We start from the raw sequence: 24,710 nt of genomic DNA, 5'->3' as shown, positions 1-24,710 counted from the left end.
GCTGTAGGCTCCTTAGCCACACACCTGTTAAGCTGACACTAAACAATATCCCCCCCCCCCCCTAAGAATAATCCATACACATCCACTACTTAATGACCCTGCAACCTTTTTTTTATTCAATTGTTTCTTATTGTCTCTTGGTAAGCTCCTTAATGAGCTCCCACACCTCTTATATTCCCCTTTACTCCCTTTCATTTGGAATGAGCGATGCACGTTAGTTGTGGTCACTTGCACCACTCTATGCATAATACAAATCCTATAGTCTATCTCAGGAACAAGCAAGAGAGGGTGGCTATGTTCCTACATACAGCGGGGCCACAGAGAGAGAATGTAGCCACCCTCTAGTAAGAAGTCAGCTTACAGCAGCAAGAAAAGAAGGGATTTGGAGGTGGCCAACAACAATAGATGTGTTTTTTTTAATAAAAGCAGAGTTCCGCCCAAATTTTTTTTTTTAAGTCAGCAGCTATAAATACCACAGCTGCTGACTTTTATTATGAGGATACATACCTGTCCGGGGCGCCAGCGATTTCGGCACTGAAGCCGATCTGTACCTCGGCTCTGGATAGAGACGCCAGCATCTTCAGTAAGGGAATCGGGAAGTGAAGCCTTACGGCTTCACAGCCTGGTTCCCTACTGCACATGTGCAAGTCACGCTGCACGATCTCACTGGTCACTGCTGACTTCTGGGACTTGTGTGTCTCCCAGAAGACAGCGAAGGGGACGGAGGAGGGGCCGAACATGAAGTAGATCGCTGCGGATTCCACAGCAATTGCCAAAAGTGGGCGCAAATACCTGTATTACTCTGCCATCGGTTTATCTGCCCCCAGTCACTGTGTTGCTGTTCAAGTGTTATATAAATGAACACATCCCTGGCATCATAGTCTCGGGGTATTAGCTATTTAGACAAAGTTCATAGGAAGGCCTAATGGGATGGGGAAGGTGGAGATCCCTGTGAAGGGCATATAGGAGGGAATGGAAGCCCACTACATAGAGAGAAGTAGTTAGGCACTTACAAAATTCCATGAGCTATATTCAAGGTAAGAGCTTGAGCAGTTCTCAGTGTCTGGTGGCACCACGATTTGAGGAAAAGGCCTTTTTTCCCTGGTAGGTATAAGCTGCAGTGGGCAAGGTGAGAGGGGGGGGGGGGGGCTGATCTGTTGAAGCATCGCCTGGTTGAGGTAAGCAATATCTTCATCTCAGCGGCACTTTTTTTAAATCCAGGAAAAGGGTCCTTTGTCGCTGGTTCTCAAAAGAGAAATCTGAATCCTGGCGTAATTATAATTATAATAATATATAAAAACTCTCAGAATGGCAAATTTGTTGTGAGAGTCCAGGATCTTTGCAATTAAAAGGCAAAGGTTGGGGCCTGGATGAGGTTCTGTGAGCTCATACAATAGTAAATGACACATTAATCTCCATATCAGGAAGGTCTGAGCTCTCAATCTAAAGGGGGTCGCTGCCTTCCACAGTCTAGGTTGTACAACTTAATGCCTGGGACCAGCAATATGATAATTTGTGCCTCCAAAATGGTCAATCACACACACATAAATTATCAAAGCTTTATTCCACCATATTAAAATGACCACCTATATGGTTTATCATTTTAAAACCAGTATACAAAACTTATTACAGAGGTCATTGCATCAGACAGTCATCATATGACAAGCATAGAAGCCAGTTGATCTCAAGGTCGTCACGTGCGATTCCCATCTTCCCTTTATGACCAAAATGACCTCAATTGATTAAGACAGACGTCGGAAAGCTATAAATACAATAAACACATTTCCCCCAAAACAATCATGAGAAATAAAAAAGCTGAAAATGAATAATATATTCTATCCATCTTGGGGAAAGTGGCAAGGCAGGAAAACGGAGTAAAATAAATAAATAGATCAGCATGTTGGATATAGATATACGTATATATACGTATATATTGCCGTGACCGCGGATGTTTTCTGCGCGGATTTTGATCTGATGGTGTGTACAAGCCATCGGATCAAAATCCGGCGGAGGAATGTCCGCTGGAAACGGTCCGGTGGACCGTTTCCAGCGAAATCCTCTCGTCTGTACGAGCCCTTAAGGGAAGCTTATCCCACTTCTATCTAAAAACTGCACTTCTACTTCTTTTCATTAGCTCATTCCTCAAAGTTATAACCATTTGTCTCCTTTGCCTCTCCCTGTTGGATTGTACATTCTCACAAGCTGTGTCCTCCTAATCCTTTTATATTGAATTATATTGTAGCTACACCATCTCACGTTACTTTGTAAAGCGCTGCAAACTGTTAGCGCTATATTAATCCTGTAGAATAATAACAGAGGTAGCAAGTTGGGGTCCTGATATTTAGACAGCTTGGTAGAGATTCTTATGGCCAAATACTGAGTGGTAGCTACTAATTTCATTTGAATAGCACACATAGGTAGATCTTGAAGGATGGGGTCTACAGGGAGCCTGTGAATTTGTCCCAGTATATGGTAAATCCTGAGCGGAAATTCAGTTGCCATGGGAGGTAGTATCTCCTAAGAATAGAGTGCATCATCTGCAAATTGGGATATTTCCTCTAGATCATTCCTTAGGGAGCCACCAATATTTGGGTTGGTGAGACTGATGGATCTATAGCAAGGACAAATAGCAGGAGTGACAGTGGGCACCACTGCCTTGTACCTCTTCTTTTTTGTAAGGGCTTACCTTGGTTAGAGTCCATAATGCAGAGTTGTATGCTCACCCTTGCAAATACACACAGCCCACGTTAACTAGGTAAGAAGCTACCTGGGCTGTGAGTCTGTGCACGGGGGCTTGACAGGGATTTGCCAAAGGATAGTCGAAGTAAAGCCATAGTCAGGGATTCCAGAATTCAGAATAAATGATCAACATAGCCAGGGTCAGAAGCCGGAGTCAGTCTTGTAGCTGTAAATAGAACACAGGAACCTTTGGCAATGATAGAAACAGAATAATGAACTGACAAATCCCTCAGAGTGAGGCAGTGTTTTATACCCTAGTTAATTAGGTAACCTGCCTCAGCTGAACCAGGAGAGACAGGTGCAGATTGCAAGGAGATCCAGAGAAAAGCGATCAGCACATCATTCAGAACTAGGCTTAGCTGGAAAGCAGGCAGAATACCAAACTGAGGAGTGGCTCAGAGGTAAATGAACAGAAGCAGCAACATATAGTCCTGGGTTCAATACCATCTAGAGCAGTGGTTCTCAACATTCCTAGTGCCGTGACCCCTTGATAAAAAGTTTCCTAAGTTGGGAACCCTAACAGTAAAATAATTTTCATAGTGTGGGTTGTCAGCAGCCAAGGCAAGACAAGTAATTTGCGCCCCTAACCCTTGGACATTTAGAACTCCATGAGTCCCTTCCACTCGTACAGTATTAAAACCCCTTATGGTACATTTTGGGATGTACCACTCTTTTTCGTTGTCCTCCTTTCTTTCCCTTTTATCTCTCTCTATCCTAATTTCTCTTTTTTTTCCCCCATCCCTCTCTCTAGCTATCTTTCTTGTTTTTTTTTTTGTTGTCTTATTCTTTCTCTCCTTTTTTCTTTGTCCCCCCCCCTCTTTTCCTCTTTCATTTATTCTCTATTTTTATTCCTTTTTGGGGGGGGGGTGAGTGGCAGTGGTGACAGGGAGATGGGATGAGTGGTAATGCTGGCGGGGGTTTGGATGAGTGGCAGTTCTGGTGGGGGGATGGGATCAGTGGCAGTGCTGGGGGAATTTAGGTGCTCTTGATCAAGGTCATCTGCTGATCTGAGAACTGTAGTTGGGACTTTTAATGGCAACTCTAATCACAGGTAGTGTTACTCACTGTGTCTACAGCTTCAATGTGTCTCCAGCTCTTTGGTGTCTCGCAGCAGTGACACCTATGCCTAAATCAGGAGATAGGGTCTCCTCCAGCCCCTTCCCACTTCACATTCTTCACCAGTCAGTTGACCTCTAGTCTCTGCAAATCCCCCCCCCCACCCAATGCTGTGAACTGAATGGGCGGCTGTGAAAAGGCTGAGTGGGCGGCTGCAGGCTCCAGGATCAGCCTAGCTGGGCTTCCACAGACTTCAGGGACAGCCCTACTGGGCGGCCGCGGAAAGGCTGGGAGAGTGGTGAGGGCATCAGGAACAGCCCAGGATTTGGTGACCCCTGGCAAATCGTCATTTGACCCCCGAAGGGGTCCTGACCCCCAGGTTGAGAACCACTGATCTAGAGCCACTTGGGGCATGACCACGCCTGGCTGTCTGCTTGGCACGGTAGGGACCGTGACATTTTTAATAGTTGTGAAAGAAGTTTATTCACGCTGATGTGATGGCTATTGGATTGGAGTACAGAATTAAAATCCATTTAATAGATTAATGACCCAAACCAAAGATTTTCCAGAAATATTGCCACCCCACTCTATCAAATGCCTTAGCACTATCTAATGAGAGAATGTTGTCTGTAGGTTTAGGTATAGTCCTCAAATCTTGATGGCTGTTGGTCTGTTCTGGAAAAGCCTAGTTGTTCTATTTGGATTATGTTATGAATTGTTTTATAGAGTACTCTGGCAGTAATCTTTAAGTCTAAGGTTAATAGTGAAATCAGCCAATAGGATTCTGGTATCCAGGGGTTTTGGTAGAAGTATTATTGTAGCCTAATAATCAAGGTAGGTAATATGTCACCAATTTTATTGTAGATTTCAGATGGCAAGCCATCATTCCCTGGCGCTTTATTATTAAAAAAAAAATTCCACTGCCTCATGAAGCTTGTTTACAATGATTGGAGCCTTTAACATAACCCCGTCTGTTTCTTCTAATCCAAGAAGTGTGGTTTATTGTAAATGTTGCATCTTGAGTATATGAGACTTTAGCGTCTGAGAGATTCAATGAGATGATGTGTTAAATTCCCGCAGGATGAAGTGAGATTTTGTCCTAAACCAGAGATTATGCCTTTTAATGTAGGGAGATGCTGTGTGTGCTTTTGCTATCATGGCCAACATATGCCCCAGGTTTTCATCCTCATAGTATTTTTGGGAGTGAGGAATCTTCTGCCTTAGTTTTGGAGACATTTTATATAACTGTTGAGAATCAGCCCACTGTCTGATTCTCTGGATTGTGATTTTTTTTTTTACACATATGCCTCTTAGAAATGCTTTAGATTTATCCCAGACAACATAACTGGGTGCCAAATATCTGTTAACATCGAGAAATACCAGTCCACAAAAAAAATAAAAAATAGTAAACTACAATCTGTTTTCCATGCCTGCCCCCAAATTTTCATGCCAAATTGTGACATAAGAAGGGTTTTAATCCACTATAACCTTGTCCTCCTGTATTAAATTTGTCCAGTGGTCATCCTGGCTGACTGACTACTCCTGAAGAGGGTGTCAGAGACCTGTATTACAGTAATACTTGCAGGGTCCTCTGCATTAGAGCTGATGCTCATTGTGGTCTAACCAGGCTGCAACCACATTGGGAGAACCAATAAAATATATTTTGCCTCCTGCAACTACTCTCAGCTTTCCCGGGTACAGCATGGTTTAGGGAATTCAGTCTTTACAAGCATCTTTTAACATTCAGGTATTTGGTGCAATTCCTCTGGATTTTAACCAATAAATCTAGAAAGAGAAAGACTTTGGATCCCTGTACTCTAGTTGTTTACTATGTCTAGCCAATTTTAAGGCAATTTCCTTAGCCCTGTAATTGAACAATTCAAGTGTACTGTAATGTAAATAAATTATTGAAACGGTTTAAGATGGTCCCCTGGTGGTGGAGGACAGGATGGCATTCTATGTGCTCTTTCCACAAACAATGAGGGCGTGAAGTTATCCTTCCCCAAAAGTAGGCTTAATTTACACTTTAATGTGCATTTTTTTTTCACACATTTTTACTGCCTCCCGCTAAGCTGCAAAAGCTGCCTAATGGGGTATACACATGGGGGTGCAGCAAAAATGATTACTTTATTTGCATTTGATGGGCAGTGCAGCCTACCAAACACCACTTATACAGTGCTATACACACAGTTGTGGCATGGCGGTACAGGCTTTTTTAGGAACCTCACCACCTGTCAAATGCCCTGTGAAAAGCAGTCCAACGCAGATCACTTCTCAAAGTGCAATGCTGTTGTAAAAAGACAAATGGTGTTCTATGAAACGTGTGTAATGCCTTGTAAACATGATCGTTTGTTCCGGTGGTAAAAAGTCCGCCGGGAAAACCGATAACCTGCTCGGTAGCTTTTTCCCCCTACACATGGCCGGGTTTCCCGACAGGAAAACTGCCATGAGAGCTTTGGTTGGAAAAGCCGGCCGTGTATGGTCCATCGCAGGTTTTCCCCATAGGGAAACTACCGGCTTAAAAACCGCCATGTTCTCTTTTTTCCCCGCTGGGATTCCCGGCAGTTTTCCTGTCGGGAAAACTGTGATGGAGCATACACACAGCCGGGATTCCCGGCCAAAGGCTCTCATGGCAGTTTTCCTGCTAGGAAAACTGGTCGTGTGTACGAGGCATTAGATTTATCTTCTGCTTGTTCTGGCATTCCAATGATATGGAGATTATTTCTACATAAATAATTTTCCATATCCTTCACCCTAAATTTGTGATTAGTAGGTTTCATCTAAGTAGTATGCAGACTAAATTTGGGTAGAGCTATCTCATCTTCCTAGGTACGCATGCTGCTCTCTAGGGTTGTGTTACAGTTCTGCATTTTTTGCATGTTATGCCTAAAAGGTTTATGTAGAACCTCTTACTGGTTTGTAGGACCTGTTAGTAAAGTATTACATGTATTTACTGCCATTAACATATCCCACAAGGTGGGTTCTGGTTCCTCATTATCTGCTGGTTAAACAGCAGTTATAGGCATTTGAGTGAATACTGACAGTTCCATGGGAAGTCTTTGCAGTCGAGTGTACCCCCTTAATATCTGGCTAGGATCTGTCTACATTTCCACTGCAAGGTAGTGGTCTAAGTGCAGAAGGCATTTCAGTAGCTGTACTTTTGTATACAAATGTATCCAGTTTTGCTGCTGGTGCTTGTCTTTATTGGAATGCTGAGGTAGTGGTCCTCTATCTGCCCACACCGCCACATCATTCATACACAGAGCTCTGTGTATGAATGAACTACAAGTTCCTACGTCCTTTGCGATTGTGGGTTTGTAGTTTTCCATTAACTACCACGACGCAGTTGAGCGTTTGTCTTCCTGTCGGTGTGAAACTGCCTGCCTGTATGATGTATGGCCAGATAGCTCACAATGACAGTCTGCAGGAGACTTGCATTGCATCAGGGGTTTCCTGATCACTGGTGCAATGCTTTCCAAGCTCCAAAAAATAATAATTGTAAATGCATATTTCTTTTTTACCTGAAAATAAATGTGCCTTTTTTTTTTTTTATAAAGTGAACTTATCCTTTAATCTAAAGCACACATTTACATAGTTTACTCATTGTTTTCCGTTTGCCTTAGCTGAATAGCTCTGGTATCAGTGTATATGTAGTGTGTTATCATTCGACCATCATTGATTTTGTATTTTTCAGGATGGGGTGACTCCGCTGGTTCTCCTTCAGAGACTGGTATGACCTATGATGCCCTTCATGTCTTTGACTGGATCAAGGCCAGAAGTGGGGACAATCCTGTGTACATCTGGGGACACTCTTTAGGAACAGGGTAAATATAATACCTGTGCTTAGGTTTCTCTCATCCATACATCAACAGTAGGCAGCACCACCAGTATTGCATCTTAGAAGTAGCTTAACAGACACACTCTTGGTTTTTCTTAGTAAAATAATTCTTGTCACTCCATTATTTACTTATTACTTAGCTTAGCTAAGGAATACGGTCTAGCTCATATGATTGCAGTTCACATTACATTAAAGTTGAACCCATATAGAATATAATTTCCACCCTTGGCTTCCTGTGGCCCTCACATTGCAGGTTACACTGTTGTGCTGCTGCTAAACATTAAACTCTGCTTTTATATGCATATCTGTAGAGAACAGAGGCAAGAAGAATGACCTTGATATTGCTCTGAGACTGAATGTCAAACCATGAGTCAAGTTAGACTTTTGGACTTCGATATATTATTGCAACTATGGCCTGATGAATTTTAGTTGTGTATTTTGTCTCCCTTCTGATATATCTCCATCATGTTCCAAATATTGCAATGGTGTGAATTTTTCACTTACTCTGTCTTGTGATTTGCAGTGTTGCCACAAACTTGGTGAGGAGGTTGTGTGAAAGAGGTAAGCATTCAAGCCTTGCTTTCTATATGCACATTATTCAGCCTACTACTCTACTAGGAAAGCAGACTTAAAATGATCAGGAACTTTTAATGTTTGTTCATATTTCTGATGCAACTGTATGTAGATTATTTTCTCACATCAAGTGAATTCGATAAAATAGCAACTAGCAACTTTGGAAGTGTTTTTTACACTAGTAAAAGCCAATTATGCTCACATTCTAATTTATTGGAATGGACACCTGAGTCAGTTTTACACAGTACCTCCTATCTCCGGGTTTTGTTTAATATTGCATGTTTGTGGTATATTCTACTGTAAGGGACTATTAAATATAATGGAAATGTATTAATAAAACACACTAATGATATTATAAAGTTCTTCTGATTGTAACTTTGCTTTGTAATGTTTTGTAGAAACCCCTCCTGATGCCCTGGTCCTGGAATCACCTTTTACAAACATTCGAGAAGAGGCAAAAAGTCATCCTTTTTCTGTGGTACGTAACAAACCTGGGCTTGATGCTAGTGAAAGCAAAATAAGAGCTGTCCTGACATTTTAAAGGCATCAAGAAATGATTGTTTTCAAATACGTATACCATAGTGTTTGGACGCTATATCTTTCCTACAGACTAAATAATATACACTTATTGGGATTTTGTTACCAAAGACTTGTAGCAGAATAAATTTTGACCTAAATTTATGACAACATTTAATTGTACTGGATATATTTTTTAACAGAAAGTAGAAAATATTGTTTTATCTTAAAAATTGTTTGCCTTTTTTCATTTATGTCTCAAAAAAAAAAAAAAATGTAGTGGGGATCAAATGCCATCAAAAGAAAGCTCTATTTGTGTGAAAAAAAGGATACAAAATTTCACGTGTGTACGGTATTGCATGACCACGCAATTGCCAATTAAAGTAGAGCAGTGCTGAATAGCAATAAATGTCCTGGCCATGAAGAGGGTAAAACCTTCCAAAGCTTGAAGTGATATTAAAGTTTTTTTTTTTTAAATGAACAAACATGTTATAGTTACCTGCTCTGTGCAGTTGTTTTCCACAGAGCAGCCCATGTACTCCTATTCTCGGGTCCTTCGACGGCACTCCTGGCCCCTTCCCCCTGCCGAGAGCCCCCACAGCAAGCAGCTTGCTGTGGGGGCACCCGAGCTGCTGCTCTGTGTGTCAATTCAGACACAGAGCCATGGCTCGGCCCCGCCCCCTCTCTCCTCATTGGTTCACTGACTTTGACAGCAGGGGAATCCAATAGCACCAGCTGCTGTGCATCAGCCAACCAGAAAGGAGAGTCCCTGAGAGCCAAGGCTCTTCTGCAGCATCGCTGGATTGAGGAGGAGTAGGGGCGCTTCTGCAGCCAGGTTTTTTTTTAACTTATTGCATAGAATGCATTAAAGCGGAGGTCCACCGACCATTCATTTATTTTTTTATTTTTTTCAGCCATTCATACACTTTCATAGTTACAATATTACACTCACTTGTTAGCTGTAATATCTCCCCCGAGATATTTGGCATAAAAAAAGTTTTAATAATTGATGATGCTGTTTCCATCTTGTTTGTGGGCTTGTGAAGCCCACAAGCATTTATTTCCTGGATGCGGTGAATGCTGAGCTCCCAGCATTCAATGCTCGTGTTGATGTAATTATGCTACCTAAATTAGTGTGTGCTGTCAATTGCCTTTAGCGTTGTTTTTGTTTCTTCTTGCTGGAGACTGCCATTTTGCTGAAGCCCAGATCCCCTGAACGGCAGTAAATCATAAAGCGGAAATAAACCCATCAATTTAACAGTTTCAGAAAACAAGTAACATTCCTGGAATGCTGGGATTGCCAACTGTCCTCAACCAAACTGTCTTGCATATCAAAGAAAGGCAGCTTGTTTGGCTGTAAAGTGTTTGAGGGTTTAATTTTGCTTTAAGGCTGTCAGCAGATCGGAATCTACAAACTCCACAGTGTCTAATAATAGAGAGCAACTGAGCATGTGCAGAGCAGGGTAAGACAGTGTTTTACTGGATTTTTTAACATAGCTATACATATACAGTGTAATATATACTGTGCACTACAATCACATGCAGTGCACATCCATGATTGGATGATAGAAATTGGTAGAGCTTTCCCTCATTTCAGAGCTTCCCCTCAGATCTAGAGCAACTGCACTTGCAGTACACAGTATATTTGCCTTTAGTAAATCAACCTAATTTTGTTTCTCTATTGTTTAACTTAGCTGAGGATCAGATCACATTTTATGGCAAATTACTGAAGTAAACGAGTTAATCACAAGGGGTACACATACTTTTTCTTTACATTGCGACCACTTTAGAAATCACATAATGCTTTGTTTTGTCATGATTGCCTCCTGTATTAAAAGTTTGTATATTAAATATTTTATACACATAAAAAGAAAAAACTACCATGGCATTTGAAAAAATAAAATGTTAATTATAAAAAAAGAAACTAATATAATTGATTTAAAAATTTACAAATGTAAAAAATATAAAAAGAAATTGACCCAAACAAGAAGATAATCACTAGTACAGGAAAATTGAACTTTAAACTGACTATGAAATTCTATGTCAGTTCATATAGTCTGCTAAGATTCTTTATGATGCTGTTCTAGGTGTACAGATATTTCCCAGGTTTTGATTGGTTTTTCCTCGATCCCATCACAGCAAGTGGCATCAAGTTTGCCAACGATGAAAAGTAAGTATGTAATATGTGTCTTTCCTCAACTTGGCCTTGATAATACCGTACAAACTTTTTAAGTAGGTTATATAATTGCAATGGACATTTTTCAAGAGACTCATTTTTAAATTTCCAACAATGTAAGACTTGATGTGCAGTACATTACCACCTGTCAGTTAAGACCCTTGCAAACTTTATGATCGTTGGTTTTAGAATAAACCTCAGAAGATCCCTATCCTTCACAACCTGAACACTTGCTTTTTATTGCAATGCATGCTAAGAGCAACGGAGACGAGCATAGACAGCCTTCCCAAGCTATATTTTGTTACATGAAATCAATTTTATTCTGTGTACTCCCAAGATTGTTTAACTATTGTTTTGAAATTGTGTGTCTGTACTGATCAAGAAAGCCAACCTATTTATACAAATGTAACGCCTATGGCCCGGATTCAGAAACAACTTACGACGGTGTATCTCCAGATACGCCGTCGTAAGTCTGAATGTGAGGTGTTGTATCTTGGCGCCTGATTCAAAGAATCAGATACGCCTCACTGTTGCCAAGATACGAGCGGCGTAAGTCTCCTACGCCGTCGTATCTTGGGGTGCATATTTACGCTGGGCGCTAGGGGCGCTTCCGTATATTTCCGCGTCGAATATGCAGATGAGCTAGATACGCCGATTCACGAACGTACTTGCGCCGGGCGTATTAAAATACGCTGTTTACATAAGGCGTACGACCGGCGTAACTTTACCCCTCATAAAGCAGGGGTAAGTCATGTTAAGGTATGGACGTCGGAACAGCGTCGTATTTTACGTTGTTTGCGTAAGTCGTACGTGAATGGGGATGGGCGTAGGTTACGTTCACGTCGACTAACCATTGAGCCGGCGTAATTTACGGAGAAAATTTGACGTGATACTGAGCATGCGTGCGCATGCGCCGTTCGTTAGGCGCGTCATTTACGTGGGGTCACGATTCATTTCCATACAACACGCCCCCTACCAGCCTATTTTGAATTACGCAGGCTTTTGCCGGTCCATTTACGCTACGCCGCCGCAACTTACAGAGCAAGTGCTTTGTGAATACTGCACTTGCCTGTCTAAGTTGCGGCGGCGTAGCGTAAATAGGATACGCTACGCCCAACTAAAGATACGCCATTGTATCTGAATCTGGCCCTATGTACGTTTATAGTATTGGTGCTAGTTAAATTTAAGGGTAGATCAGAGTGTAGTTAAACTCTGATCCACATTGTTAAATGCAAAACAGGGTCTCTGTCTCAGCTTGGCTGTGCTGTGGGCTATTCTGTTGTGCTGGGGTATTCTTCCAGCCCCGGTGCTGCGGGTGGCAGCAGTGGAGTCCAAGGTTTGGGTGCTCATTCCCAGCAGCCAATCAGGAGGGTTTGTCCTCGCTGTGCATGCTGGGGAGGGGTATTTATGAGGCAGACGCCATTGGTTCTGGGTCTTTTTCGTCCAGTGTGGCACCCACCTTTAGGGTGGTCACATCACGGCGCCCCAACGCTATGGCCTACCTGGCCAGGGCATGCGTGCCACGCGGTGTTCCTGGTTCCGGGACCATGCTGGCCCGAAGCATCTGAACAGCGACGGGGACCCAGTGAGTGACTGGGTTCCCACTTCTGAAGATCCCAAGCTGTACTGCTGTTCGGTGGGGAGTTGGTCTGAGGAGCGCCATTGAGAGGCTGGTGGTCCAAAAGGGCTTGGACGGACCACCGGGGATCAAGGTAGCTGCACACTGAGGGATTGATCACCTGTCAGTCGGTACCTGGGCGACAAGTTGAAGGAGATCCAGGTGTAATTCATCTAAGGAGGGATATTTCCAAGAATTCAATCCAGAGAGGGCCTGTGGCAGGGGTGTCTTTCTGAGGCTCACCAAGGGGAGTCTGTGGCAGAGGCTCTTTCTCAAGTACAAGTTCACTAAGGAGGGTCTGTGTCAGAGACTTTATCCTACAATTGTCTGAGTGATACTCCGCCTGCCAGGTCAGTGAGAGAGGCCTGTCCGGGTGCGCTAAGCCCACTCCGGCGGTAGTGGCACACAGAAGGGTTACATTTGGGAGCAGGACAGTTTCCTATTATCACGTCTGAATTCTCCATTCTTCTTCAACTTTACGTTCCTCACCACAAGTTTACTGTTTGTACCCGGCTGGGTAAAAAAGAACACTGCAAAGAGCACCTGTCGTGGACATTCCTTTACTTCTACTATATGCAATACTCATCATTCACCCCTAGGAATTTTGGAGGAGCCAAGAGGTAATACGCCGCCCAAAAATCCAGCAGCTCCTCCGGGGGTAGTGCTACACAAATATTTACCACTTAATAATTTGCTGATGACACTCACATATGGTGACTTTGATTAAGTTGCAGTTTTCTACACTAAATCATTTATATAATCCTTATTTTCCAGTGTCAAATACATATCATGCCCACTGCTGATACTCCATGCAGAGGATGACCCTGTGATCCCATTTCATCTAGGAAGAAAGGTAATGATAACTGAGATTCAACAGCAAACGCACGTATTTTTGCCAGAAAAAAATTTGCATTTAATATTTTTTTCCTACAGAAGCCAGCAAAGCATTGCACCCAAGATCGGTGGATTGCAGGTGCAATGTCAGTGCAGAGTGTCAATGCACACTCCTCCAAGCTTTCTGCCCATACCTCTGTATGGTATTTCAGTTAGAAAGCTGAAGGAAGTATGAATGGAGTCCATTAAGAACTACAAGCGGGGTCCCATACATCTGATCCTAAATGTGACATCGGCTGTGAGGTAGAAAAACCACCATCTGCTATCACATGGGGGAAGGGAGGGATTACAGGGGGTGAGGGTGGATGTGCTGAAACATGTTACATGTTGCACCCTAAATACAGGTGTGACATATAACTAACATGTTCTAAAGCTGAACTTTAAAACGCCAGAAATTCAGCCACTTTCTAAAATGTGCTGGCTACTATAAGTTAAGCCCAGCAAGGTGAAAGCCAAATCATGGACGTATCTCTTTTATTTACAACTGACAGTTTTACTGAGCGGTGTGAGTACAGCTATCACTATACTTACAGCGCTCTAACAGGAAAGATGCTGATTTCTCACACAGCAGCATCTCTGCGTTTTCCTTCTCTCCACTATCCATTCACAGAAAGTTTTGTGTTTTGTGAATGAGTTTTCACAAAACACAAAGTGCTCAATTAATGGGCAAGAGGAGGGGAGGAATGGGCAGAGCTGCTGCATTTTATTCTGCTGGAGCAGAGACCAGAAGGATTGAAGATTATTCCAAAAGTCAGCTTTAATACTGAGTCAGAGTTAGAATGTAATAAAACCAAGCCATTTGTGTAGCAGCCAGTTCCCAAAAAGAAAAGTGAACAGTGAACAGTGCCAGCTAACATATTTCTATCATTACCAGTTTTCTTTAAATGAGACAGCATATTAAAGCGTAAATATAGGGCCAGATTCAGAGACGAGATACGACGACGTATCTCCTGATACGCCGTTGTATGATCTCTGAGTGCGGTCGGTCGTATCTATGCGCCTGATTCAGAGAATCAGTTACGCATAGATATCCCTAAGATCCGACTGGTGTAAGTGTCTTACACCGTCATATCTTAGGCTGCATTTTCAGGCTGGCCGCTAGGTGGCGCTTCTGTATGTTTACGCAAGGAATATGCTAATTAGGTAGATACGGCGATTCAGAAACGTACGTTCGGCCGGCGCAATTTTTTACGTTGTTTACGTTAGGCTTTTTTCGGCGTATAGTTACCCCTGCTATATGAGGCGTAGCTAATGTTAAGTATGGCCGTCGTTCCCGCGCCGAGTTTTGAAATTTTACGTCGTTTGCGTAAGTCGTTCGTGAATAGGGCTGGACATAATTCACGTTCACGTCGAAAGCAATGACGTTTTGCGGCAGATTTTCGAGCATGCGCAATGGGATTTTTTCACGAAAGGCGAATGCGCCGTTCAAAGAAAATGTAAAATACGCGGGGTCAAAGCAAATTTAAATAAAACACACCCCCAACATCCCCATTTGAATTAGAGGGGGCTTACGGCGGCGTAACAAATGGGGATGTTGGGGGCGTGTTTTATTTAAATTTGCTTTGACCCCGCATATTTTACATTTTCTTTGAACGGCGCATGCGCCGTTCGTGAAAAAATCCCATTGCGCATGCTTGAAAATCTGCCGCAAAACGTCATTGCTTTCGACGTGAACGTGAATTACGTCCAGCCCTATTCCCGAACGACTTACGCAAACGACGTAAAATTTTAAAACTCGGCGAGGGAACGACGGCCATACTTAACATTAGCTACGCCTCATATAGCAGGGGTAACTATACGCCGAAAAAAGCCTAATGTAAACGACGTAAAAAATTGCGCCGGAGGAACGTACGTTTCTTAGGGCGCAAGTTCTTTCTGAATACGGAACTTGCGCCCAAAGTTACAGCGGCGTAACGTATCTAAGATACGTTACGCAGGCCGGATAGATACGCTCAGGTATCTGAATCCGGCCCATAGTCTTTTGTAAAAGCGTCTCTAGGGTCATGATTGAAAATCATACATTCATCTCCCACCAGTTTATTTTGTACTTGTTTACTTCCTTTAATTCTGTGACAACTGATCACCGTACCCTGTGAGTAAACGCTGCTGTGTCACAGGATTCAAAGAGCCCGCCTTCTAAATTACAGAAATTCATAACAGAAAACATAAACAACCCTTTGACCATGTGTATTTAACCCACCTGTTGCTCTCTGAGTGATTCATACTGTATGAATGAATCAGCACAAGTAGAAATTAAGTTCAAAACTAAGTCTGGTCCAACAAAATATATAGAGCACCAAACCTCATGATTTCCAGCAGGCAGCTGTATGATATGTCAATTTGAAACGTATTCTATTGCAGGTCGTTACAAATAAATTGTCCAACCAGTTGTGCCAATTGTTATGATATTTCTGGCAGCAGCTTCAGTGAATATATATGGGTGGCTGGTATGGGAGGGTGGCATGAATTTCAGAGATCCATTGGGTCTTTGTTGGAAGCAAACATAGGTTGAGTTTTTATTGGGACTAAAACACCAACCTAATAGAGCTGATTGTATATTTCCTTCTATTCTCCCAAGTGGTCTCTCCCAAGATATTGATGGATCAGTGAAAAGACCTGTTACTTGCAATGTGTTATGCTTGTAGCTTTTTTAATGAATTTAAATTTGTTATTTCTTCAGCTTTACAACATTGCTGCCCCAGCAAAGAGTTTACGTGATTACAAAGTGCAATTTGTCCCTTTCCACAAAGACCTTGGATACCGGCACAAATACATATATAAGAGTCCAGAATTACGACAGATAATAAGGTAAGCAGGGTACATGCAACTTAGGACAGAGATATACTGCCTGATATAGGGAAACAGTGCGGCAGACCTGAGCATCATCTCCAGCCATTGAGCTTGTAGAATACAGACCTGGCCAAATGTTTTGAGAATGACACAAATATTAATCTTCACAAAATTTGCATATACTCCAGAATGGTGTGAAGAATGATTTAGATGAATTGCACTTGATTGCAAGTCCAACAAAAAAAACATTTCCACTGCATTTCAGCCCTGCAACAAAAGGGCCAACTGACATCATGTCAGTGATTCTCTCATTAACACAGGTGTCAGTGTTGACGAGGACAAGGCTGGAAACTCTGTAATGCTGATTGAGTTAGAATAACAGGCTGTAAGCTTTAAATGGAGGGTGGTGCTTGAAATCATTGTTCTTCCTCTGTTAACCATGGTTACCTGCATTTAAACATGTGCATTTATCATTGCTCTGCACAAAAGGGGATTCACAGGCAAGAATATTGCTGCTACTAAGATTGCATCTAAATCCACTATTTATCGGATCATCAAGAACTTTAAGGGGAGAGGTTCAATTGTTGTGAAGAAGGTGTCAAAACGCCCAAGAAGGTCCAGCAAGCGCCAGGACCATCTCCTACAGTTCAGCTGTGGGATCAGGGCATCCCCAGAGCTTGCTCAGGAATGGCAGCAGGGCAGTGTGAGTGCATCTGCACTCACAGTGAGGTGAAGCCTTTTGGAGGATGGCCTTGTGTCAAGAAGGGCAATAATGAAGCCATTTACCTCCAGGAAAAACATCCGGGACAGACTTCTATTCTGCAAAAGGTACAGGGATTGGACTGCTGAGGACTGGGGTGAAGTAATTTTCTCTGATGAATCCCCTTTCCAATTGTTTGGGGTATCTGGAAGAAACCTTGTCCGAGGAATAAAAGGTGAGCGCTACCATCAGTACTGTGACAACACTAAAGCATTCTGAGACCATTTATGTGTGGGGTTGCTTTTTAGCCAAGAGAGTAGGCTCACGACCAATTTTCCCTAAGAACATGAATAAAGAACGGTACAAAAACATCCTCCGATTGCAATTTCTCCCAACCATCCAAGAACAGTTTGGTGATGAACAATGCCTTTTCCAGCAAGATGAAGCACCTTGCCATAAGGCAAAAAAGATAACTAAGTAGCTAGGGGACCAAAAGATTGTGGGTCCATGGCCAGGAAACTCTGCAGACCTTAATCCCATTGAGAACTTGTGTTCAGTCCTCAAGAGAGCGGTGAACAAAAAAAAAACACCCCACAAATTCTGACAAATTCCCAGCATTGATTATGCAAGAATGGGCTACCATCAGTCAGGATGTGGACCAGAAGTTGATTAACAGAATGCCAGAGTGAATTGCAGAGGTCTTGAAAAAGAAGAGTCAACACTGCAAATATTGACTCTTTGCATAAACTAATGTAATTGTCAATAAAAGTCTTTGACACTCATGAAATGCTTGTAAATATACTTCAATATACTTCAATATACTTAAGTAACATCTAACAAAAGATCTCAAAACACTGAAGCAGCAGACTTTGTAAAAATTAACATTTGTGTCATTTCATGTCATTCAAACTTTTGGCCAGGACTGTAATTTTGGTTTTTAACCACTTCCCGACCCCCGCATGTACATATACGTCCACAATATGGCACGTACAGGCACATGGGCGTACACGTACGTCCTCGCCTATTAGCGGGTGGGGGGTCCGATCGGGACCCCCCCCGCTACATGCGGAGGTCGGGTCCGCTCGGGGAGCGATCCGGGACCACGGCGCGGCTATTTGTTTATAGCCGCTCCGTCGCGATCGCTCCCCGGAGCTGAAGAACGAGGAGAGCCGTGTGTAAACACGGCTTCCCCGTCCTTCACTATGGCGGCGCATCGATCGCGTCATTCCCTTTATAGGGAAGACACGATCGATGACGTCATTCCTACAGCCACACCCCCAAACAGTTGTAAACACATACTAGGTGCACCCTAACTCCTACAGCGCCACCTGTGGTTAACTCCCAAACTGCAACTGTCATTTTCACAATAAAGAATGCAATTTAAATGCATTTTTTGCTGTGAAAATGACAATGGTCCCAAAAATGTGTCAAAATTGTCCGAAGTGTCCGCCATAATGTCGCAGTCACGAAAAAAATTGCTGATCGCCGCCATTAGTAGTAAAAAAAAAATAAAAAATAAAAATGCAATAAAACTATCCCCTATTTTGTAAACACTATAAATTTTGCGCAAACCAATCGATAAACGCTTATTGCGATTTTTTTTACTAAAAATAGGTAGAAGAATACGTATCGGCCTAAACTGAGGAAAAAAAATGTTTTTATATATGTTTTTGGGGGATATTTATTACAGCAAAAAGTAAAAAATATTGCTTTTTTTTCAAAATTGTCGCTCTATTTTTGTTTATAGCGCAAAAACTAAAAACCGCAGATGTGATCAAATACCACCAAAAGAAAGCTCTATTTGTGGGGAAAAAAGGACGCCAATTTTGTTTGGGAGCCACGTCGCACGACCGCGCAATTGTCTGTTAAAGCGACGCAGTCCCGAACTGTAAAAACACCTTGGGTCTTTAGGCTGCATATTGGTCCGGGGCTTAAGTGGTTAAGCATGTTGGTCACTGAATGTTCCCTTTTCTCTGTAGTCCTTCACAGCGCATTTATTGCTTCCATATGTCAGCTGATTTGGTGGAAATGTGGGTACTGGCCGTGCATTTTAAGTATGGGTGGGCTGTTTATTCCCCACTCACCTATATTTTTCATGATAGAACTGCATGTCTATGGCCTCTATTCTAGATTTTCTGCTTTACATGATATACAGTGCAATAAAATTGCTTAATGTTGGCAAGGATATTGCTGCCAGATATTTGAAAGCAGAGGTTCTCCCATCATTACAGTACAGCTCTGTAGTATGTTAGTGCCTGCACACAATGTCCTCTTTGTATGGTAGCTAGCTGTGATATTACTTAATTAAATATGTATTGGGGAATGGCTCACTTCAATGTCCAGTTGCATTCAGAGAAATTTCCAGGCTTTAGTCTGGAAAATTTACATGACTTTCCCTAACTTCATTTTTACCTTTTTCTATATAATTGCAAAATCTTCACTAACTGGTAAACTGCATCATCAATGTATATGCAAAGATAGGCACGTTCAGTGTACTATTCAGATTGCTATGATTCACATTAGAATTCATCATTCACTAATCTGATTAAGAAATATAGGGGGTAATCCACAAAGATCCGGCGTTACGTAAAATTTCCCATTTAAGTTACACTGCCTTAAAATTTCTACCTAAGTGCCCGATCCACAAAGCACTTACCTAGAAATTTTTGGCTGTGTAACTTAATTTCCGCCGGCGCAAGGCGTTCCTCTTTTCATGGGGGCGATTCCCATTTAAATTAGGCGCGCTCCCGCGCCGGCCGTACTGCGCATGCTCGTGACGTCATTTTCCCGATGTGCATAGCGCGAAATTACATTACGCCGAGCTTTGTGGATCGCGACGGGTCAATAAAGTTGCGTCGAAAAAAAAAAAAGATACAGCGAAAAAAAACAGCAGTTACTCCGTCGTATCTCTTTTGAGGATCTGGCCCATAATTTGCAGCAACCAATACAAGTTTATTTTTTTTTAGCACTGCTTCACTGAGGAATCTAAACAAACTATTTAAACTCTGGGATAAGCAAATATTTTCTATGGATTCTTACCTGCGTATTGGTGTTCTTTGTGTATTACCTCAAGATCTGTTCAGTAATCCAGTGTGAAACTTTGGGGTTGATTTACTAAAGGCAAATAGACAAGTGCAGTTGCTCCAGAGCTTAGTAAATGAGGTAAGGCTTCACTTTGCAAACAATACCGAATCACATGCAGGGAAAATAAAAAACACCTGCATTTTTGCTTGCACATGATTGGATGATAGAAGTCAGCAGAGCTTCTGCTCATTTACTAAGCTCTGGAGCAACTGCTTTTGCAGAGTGCAACTGCACTTTGCCAACTGCGCAGTCTATTTGCCTTTAGTAAATCAACCCATTGCCTCTATGCAGGAGCTTCCTGCAATAAAGACCAGTCATTGATGCTATCACTCCTTGTACAGGGTGACTGCTGCCACTTTGCATTTACATACTGTGTGAGCAGGAAAGGGAAAATTCTGTCCCCTCCATCCCACTTTACCTGTAAAAGGATTTTACAGTAAGGAAAAAAACTTTTTATTCTGGAACCTTGGGTTATGCTGCTGCTTTGCACACTGACAAACACGAGCCTGTATAGACAGACCAGTATAACTCCTCCCACTTCCTGCAAGCTTCTGTTTTTGCGTGCTTTAAAGAATGGAAGTCTTATTTCTGCTCTCAGAAAAGCAAACCATTTCCTTTTTGTTTTTTATCTCAAGATATTTTTCTACTAGCAAGATTCAGCTGCAAAGCCATTGTAGTTATTTGTTTGCATCTAATATTCATGTCCGCTACTCCCTGGGCACTGGACATAAATTGGGCAATGCTTTGAGTTGGCCACAGGGTGCTCTACAGGTCTAAGGCTGTGGTGCACCCACCTAGTGGAACCCAGTCTCTGAAAACTCCTGAATGAGTAGTCCTCTAAGTTTAACAGTCCATGTACTGGACATTCAATTGTTCAAGGACCCATTTCAAGCCCTATCAAAAGCCTTGTTCTCCCCTGCAGTTGTATAATCGCCAGATTGTTGCTGTCTGGTCCAAGGTCTGAACTCGGGATACTGGTTCTATATGAACAGATCCTCCTGTCCTCCCAACCACTGGAGCCCCTGCCCCTGCACTATTATTTCAGTGAGCTTTTGCACATTTCTTAGGTTGTAAGCACTAACGAGGGCCCTCTGATTCCTACTGTATTAAAGTGTATTGTATTTGTACTGTCTACCCTCAAATTGTAAAGCACTGCGTATACTGTCAGCGCTATATAAATCCTGTATAAGGATAATTATAATTTCTCATTTGCCAGATATCCAGAATGGGTCTCCTTTTGGTGCATATGCAGAGGCTCAGATGCTGGTTTGTGGAGATTTTGTGCAAAAAAAGTATTGTATTGTGCTGATGCCCTCTGCTGGGGAACACGTTTTTGGCAAATCCTAGGACACCTTTATCAAGGAAACCTTTTTTGTCCTAGAAAAGGTCCAGTGAAGCATATTCCTTTTGACACTGGAATTGACCATGTGGTTAAAAAGGTGCTGAGGAGATTCCCGACTGGTCGCAATGTACAATATGAAGAAGGAATATGTCACACACCTGCCAGTCCAAGGCTTTTTATTCTTGTATGACAATGTTTCAGGACAGTGTAGGGACTCTTCCTAAGGCATATGACACTAGCAGTACATACATCTAAAGAAATCATCCACCGGTCATGTTTTTGGAATTTAGCTGCCTGGTACTCAAGTCTGTAGATGATTGGTTTGTGCAAACTATACCCAGATCAAAATAGGAGAGAAAACTTTATACGTTTTCAAACAAAATTAGATCTCTCAACTGCATTGTTGGCCATGCTTTACTTATTTGGCAGGTAGTGTCATGGTTAGTATTTGAACCAATGGCTCGATGGGTTGCCTGGGAGAGGTGCTAACAACTTAGCCACCATGCTGCCCTCATTCAGGGAATGCATTTTACACAGACCCACTTTGGCACAATACAATCCTATTGTTGCTTTCTTCAAAAACAAAGGCTTTCTGGGAGTGGAAGAGACTTTACTGGGCTGTCCTTACAGCTTTTGTTTTCCATTGTCCAATCTCCTGAAGGCAGCAGCATAACCCAAGAAACCAGAATATTTTTCCTGTGTCCCGTACTCCAAAAAAAATATAGTATTTTGCAGGTAAAAAATAGTTTTTTTAGCAAACGCCCTTGATTGCCTTAACCATAACTTGGGTATTACAAACCAGTAGTTTTTAACCAAATTGAAATTGCAAGTAGTTGGTGTATCATAGATCACGGATATTAAAAACATTCTCTTTTTAATACCCCATGTAGCGGGGTTTACAGTACATTATAAAACACATTCGGCTCTCTAGGGACCCCAAATAAATTCATATGAGGTTGTCACTGCTGTGAGCCTACTGGAATATAAGGAAATCAAACCGATAACTGGAAACAATTAATAATCAACTTTCAGGGAAAAATGCCCAAAACATACAATTCTGGTTTGATTAAATAAACATGCATTAAACCACATGACAATTGTTTACTCATTATGTGACCTTCATTACCAAGAGCCTTCACTGTAACATTTCTTATGTTTTCATTAACGAGTCAAAAAACATAAGTCACCATGTCTTTCTCTTCTTTACAGGGATTTCCTTGGCAGTGCCCAGGAGCAGCAATAGACCAACTACATGAAACAGGCTGGATATTTGTATGTGGTTTGGGGGCAGCAATATGATTCCAGTGTATCAATGAAAAAGCAGGAGTTTGAGAGCTACCGTGTCAGTGCTTGCTCCCGCTTTCCCATTGGATATAATCCATTCCTTTGTCCCTAGGGTACAACTACCAAACAAGGGTGTGACCCCCCCCTATGTATGTTTGTACATTTTGCCTGCATCTCTCAGACTATAATGGGACATTTTGTGTTTTTAAAGCAGCTAATGCAGAACCTGAAAAGCCAACAGACAGCACCAAAAGAGCAATCTGGCTGTAGGTGAGATGTCTGTTACATTTGTGTCCCCACTTTGGCAGGACTTGGATAAAGTTACTGATGGTAATCAAAATTCTTAAATGATAACTGAAAGAGCTGCAGTTTTACACTGCGGGACTTAAGTCCAGTTGCCATTATCAACGCAATAATTTTAAAGGTTATGCATGTTAGAATTTACACTGTCGTTCTGTTAGCAGATAACCAGTACTTTCTGCTTTACCAGATAATCCATAGATGTGTGTGATTGTGTGGAAGGTGAGGGTAATCATTTTATACAAGGGATTAATGTTCTGCATCCTTTGTGAAAGAATATGATAGATGCAGGACTTTTAAATAGTCAGCTGTGTACATAGGATGAGCTTATCGCACTGAGATTGTGGAGCTTTTTTGTTTTATTAGAGACAATGCTTTAGTTTATCATAAATCCATAGTGTGACCTTTTTTTACTTGGATTAAGTCGAAGACCTATAACTTCAGCTGACAGCTTTGTATATTATACATTCTGTGGATTAGAGCCATGGTTGGCTAAAGCCCACATAAGAGCTGCCTAACCAGAAAAGTTTTTTTGTTTTTTTTAGCTTCCATTGTATGACATATTTATATTAATAGAAATAACCCAATTCCCGGGTCTTTCTTAAAAGCACTCCTCGCTGCACTGATATAGAGCTGTTACTGATGAACACATCATACATATCCTTTTTTTTTTTTTTTACATATTGGTATGAGATTTGTTATATGGAATGCCTGAGAAATACATTAACGCTCTATTGAGTATTGGGCTTCACAAATTAACTCCTGCTATAGCCACAATTCTTCTGAGCCTTTTTTTAGTCTCATCAGCAGAGTTTCTTACACTGGCATTGCATATTTATAAGCTGACTTGGAAGAAAGGACCATTTAACTTATTGCAAATAATAGCACCATGTACAAAATGTGACAGAAACAGCCCTGGTGTTCATTAAGTATCTAAAATGAAATATCTAAGACGGTACATCTACAATAGAGCCTGTGCTTGTGTTCTGCTTTTCCTCTTCTGTCCAAACAGTGCTTTGCTCAGGTGTGATACATCAGGGCATTTTGGATTGGACCACAGTGATGTCTACTTGGGATGAGCAGCTAGATTTGGAGGTTTAGGAAACTCTTTGAACAAGAGGACAGTGGACACCAAATTTCTGGATGTCGGATTTCTGTGTTGATTAATCTGGATCGCCATCGCCGTAAGAGTTCTACCATAACAAAACAGAATTTCCCTTGGTGTTATAGGCATCTTTGGCTACACAAGTCCATTTTCCCCACAATAGATACTGAGCAATAAACTGAGTGTGGATCAGGAAAATGTACTTCTGCAACAGATACACTGCTAAAAGGTACACATAGAACAGTTTGCACTACTAATTATATGAGTTTGTCTTTATTTTCCTAAGAATTTACTTGAAATAACTTGTGGCATCAAGAAGGATCTTATATATTCAGAAATCAGAACATATATCTTTTCTGTTTAACATGCTAGTTATTTTAATTTTGTGCTACAGTGTGAATGTTAAAATCTTGTGGTTTTAAAATAAACATCAATTATTAAGTGATCTGGAATATCTACTAGATTTTCCTTTGTTACAGTATGTCCCTTTTATAAGTTAGTGCTCGTGTATACAGATACATAGCTGTATTAAGATGTAGTTTGGCTTCCTAGCATGATTTATGTTGCTATGTGAACTATAGTGTTTAGAATGGTCCCCATTCACTTCTACTGGAAACAAAAGTTGTCATGCACACACAGAACAAGTTGGTGCTACAAAGCATTCTGATGGGCACGGAGAGACATTCAAAAAGTAG

At 41.7% G+C, this 24,710-nt stretch overlaps 1 protein-coding gene across 4 annotated transcripts in view; it reads left to right on the top strand.

The window, feature by feature from the left end:
• Positions 1-24,467, top strand: part of ABHD12 (abhydrolase domain containing 12, lysophospholipase) — a 158,918-nt gene extending 134,451 nt beyond the window's left edge. For all 4 annotated transcript variants that reach the window (XM_040351029.1, XM_040351032.1, XM_040351031.1 and 1 more), the window contains exons 7-13: positions 7,490-7,619; positions 8,157-8,194; positions 8,605-8,684; positions 10,810-10,892; positions 13,291-13,369; positions 16,091-16,218; positions 22,536-24,467. In XM_040351029.1, the coding sequence (XP_040206963.1) occupies positions 7,490-7,619; positions 8,157-8,194; positions 8,605-8,684; positions 10,810-10,892; positions 13,291-13,369; positions 16,091-16,218; positions 22,536-22,569 (572 nt within the window). In that variant the 3' untranslated portion in view covers positions 22,570-24,467. The remainder of the gene's footprint in view (positions 1-7,489; positions 7,620-8,156; positions 8,195-8,604; positions 8,685-10,809; positions 10,893-13,290; positions 13,370-16,090; positions 16,219-22,535) is intronic.
• Positions 24,468-24,710: the final 243 nt, after the last annotated feature.

Source organism: Rana temporaria, chromosome 4 (genome assembly GCF_905171775.1).
Source record: "Rana temporaria chromosome 4, aRanTem1.1, whole genome shotgun sequence".
In the NCBI taxonomy this organism is placed as follows: Eukaryota; Metazoa; Chordata; class Amphibia; order Anura; family Ranidae; genus Rana; species Rana temporaria.
The sequence above is the reverse complement of the archived record's forward strand: the minus strand, read 5'-3'. Positions and strand labels throughout refer to the sequence as shown.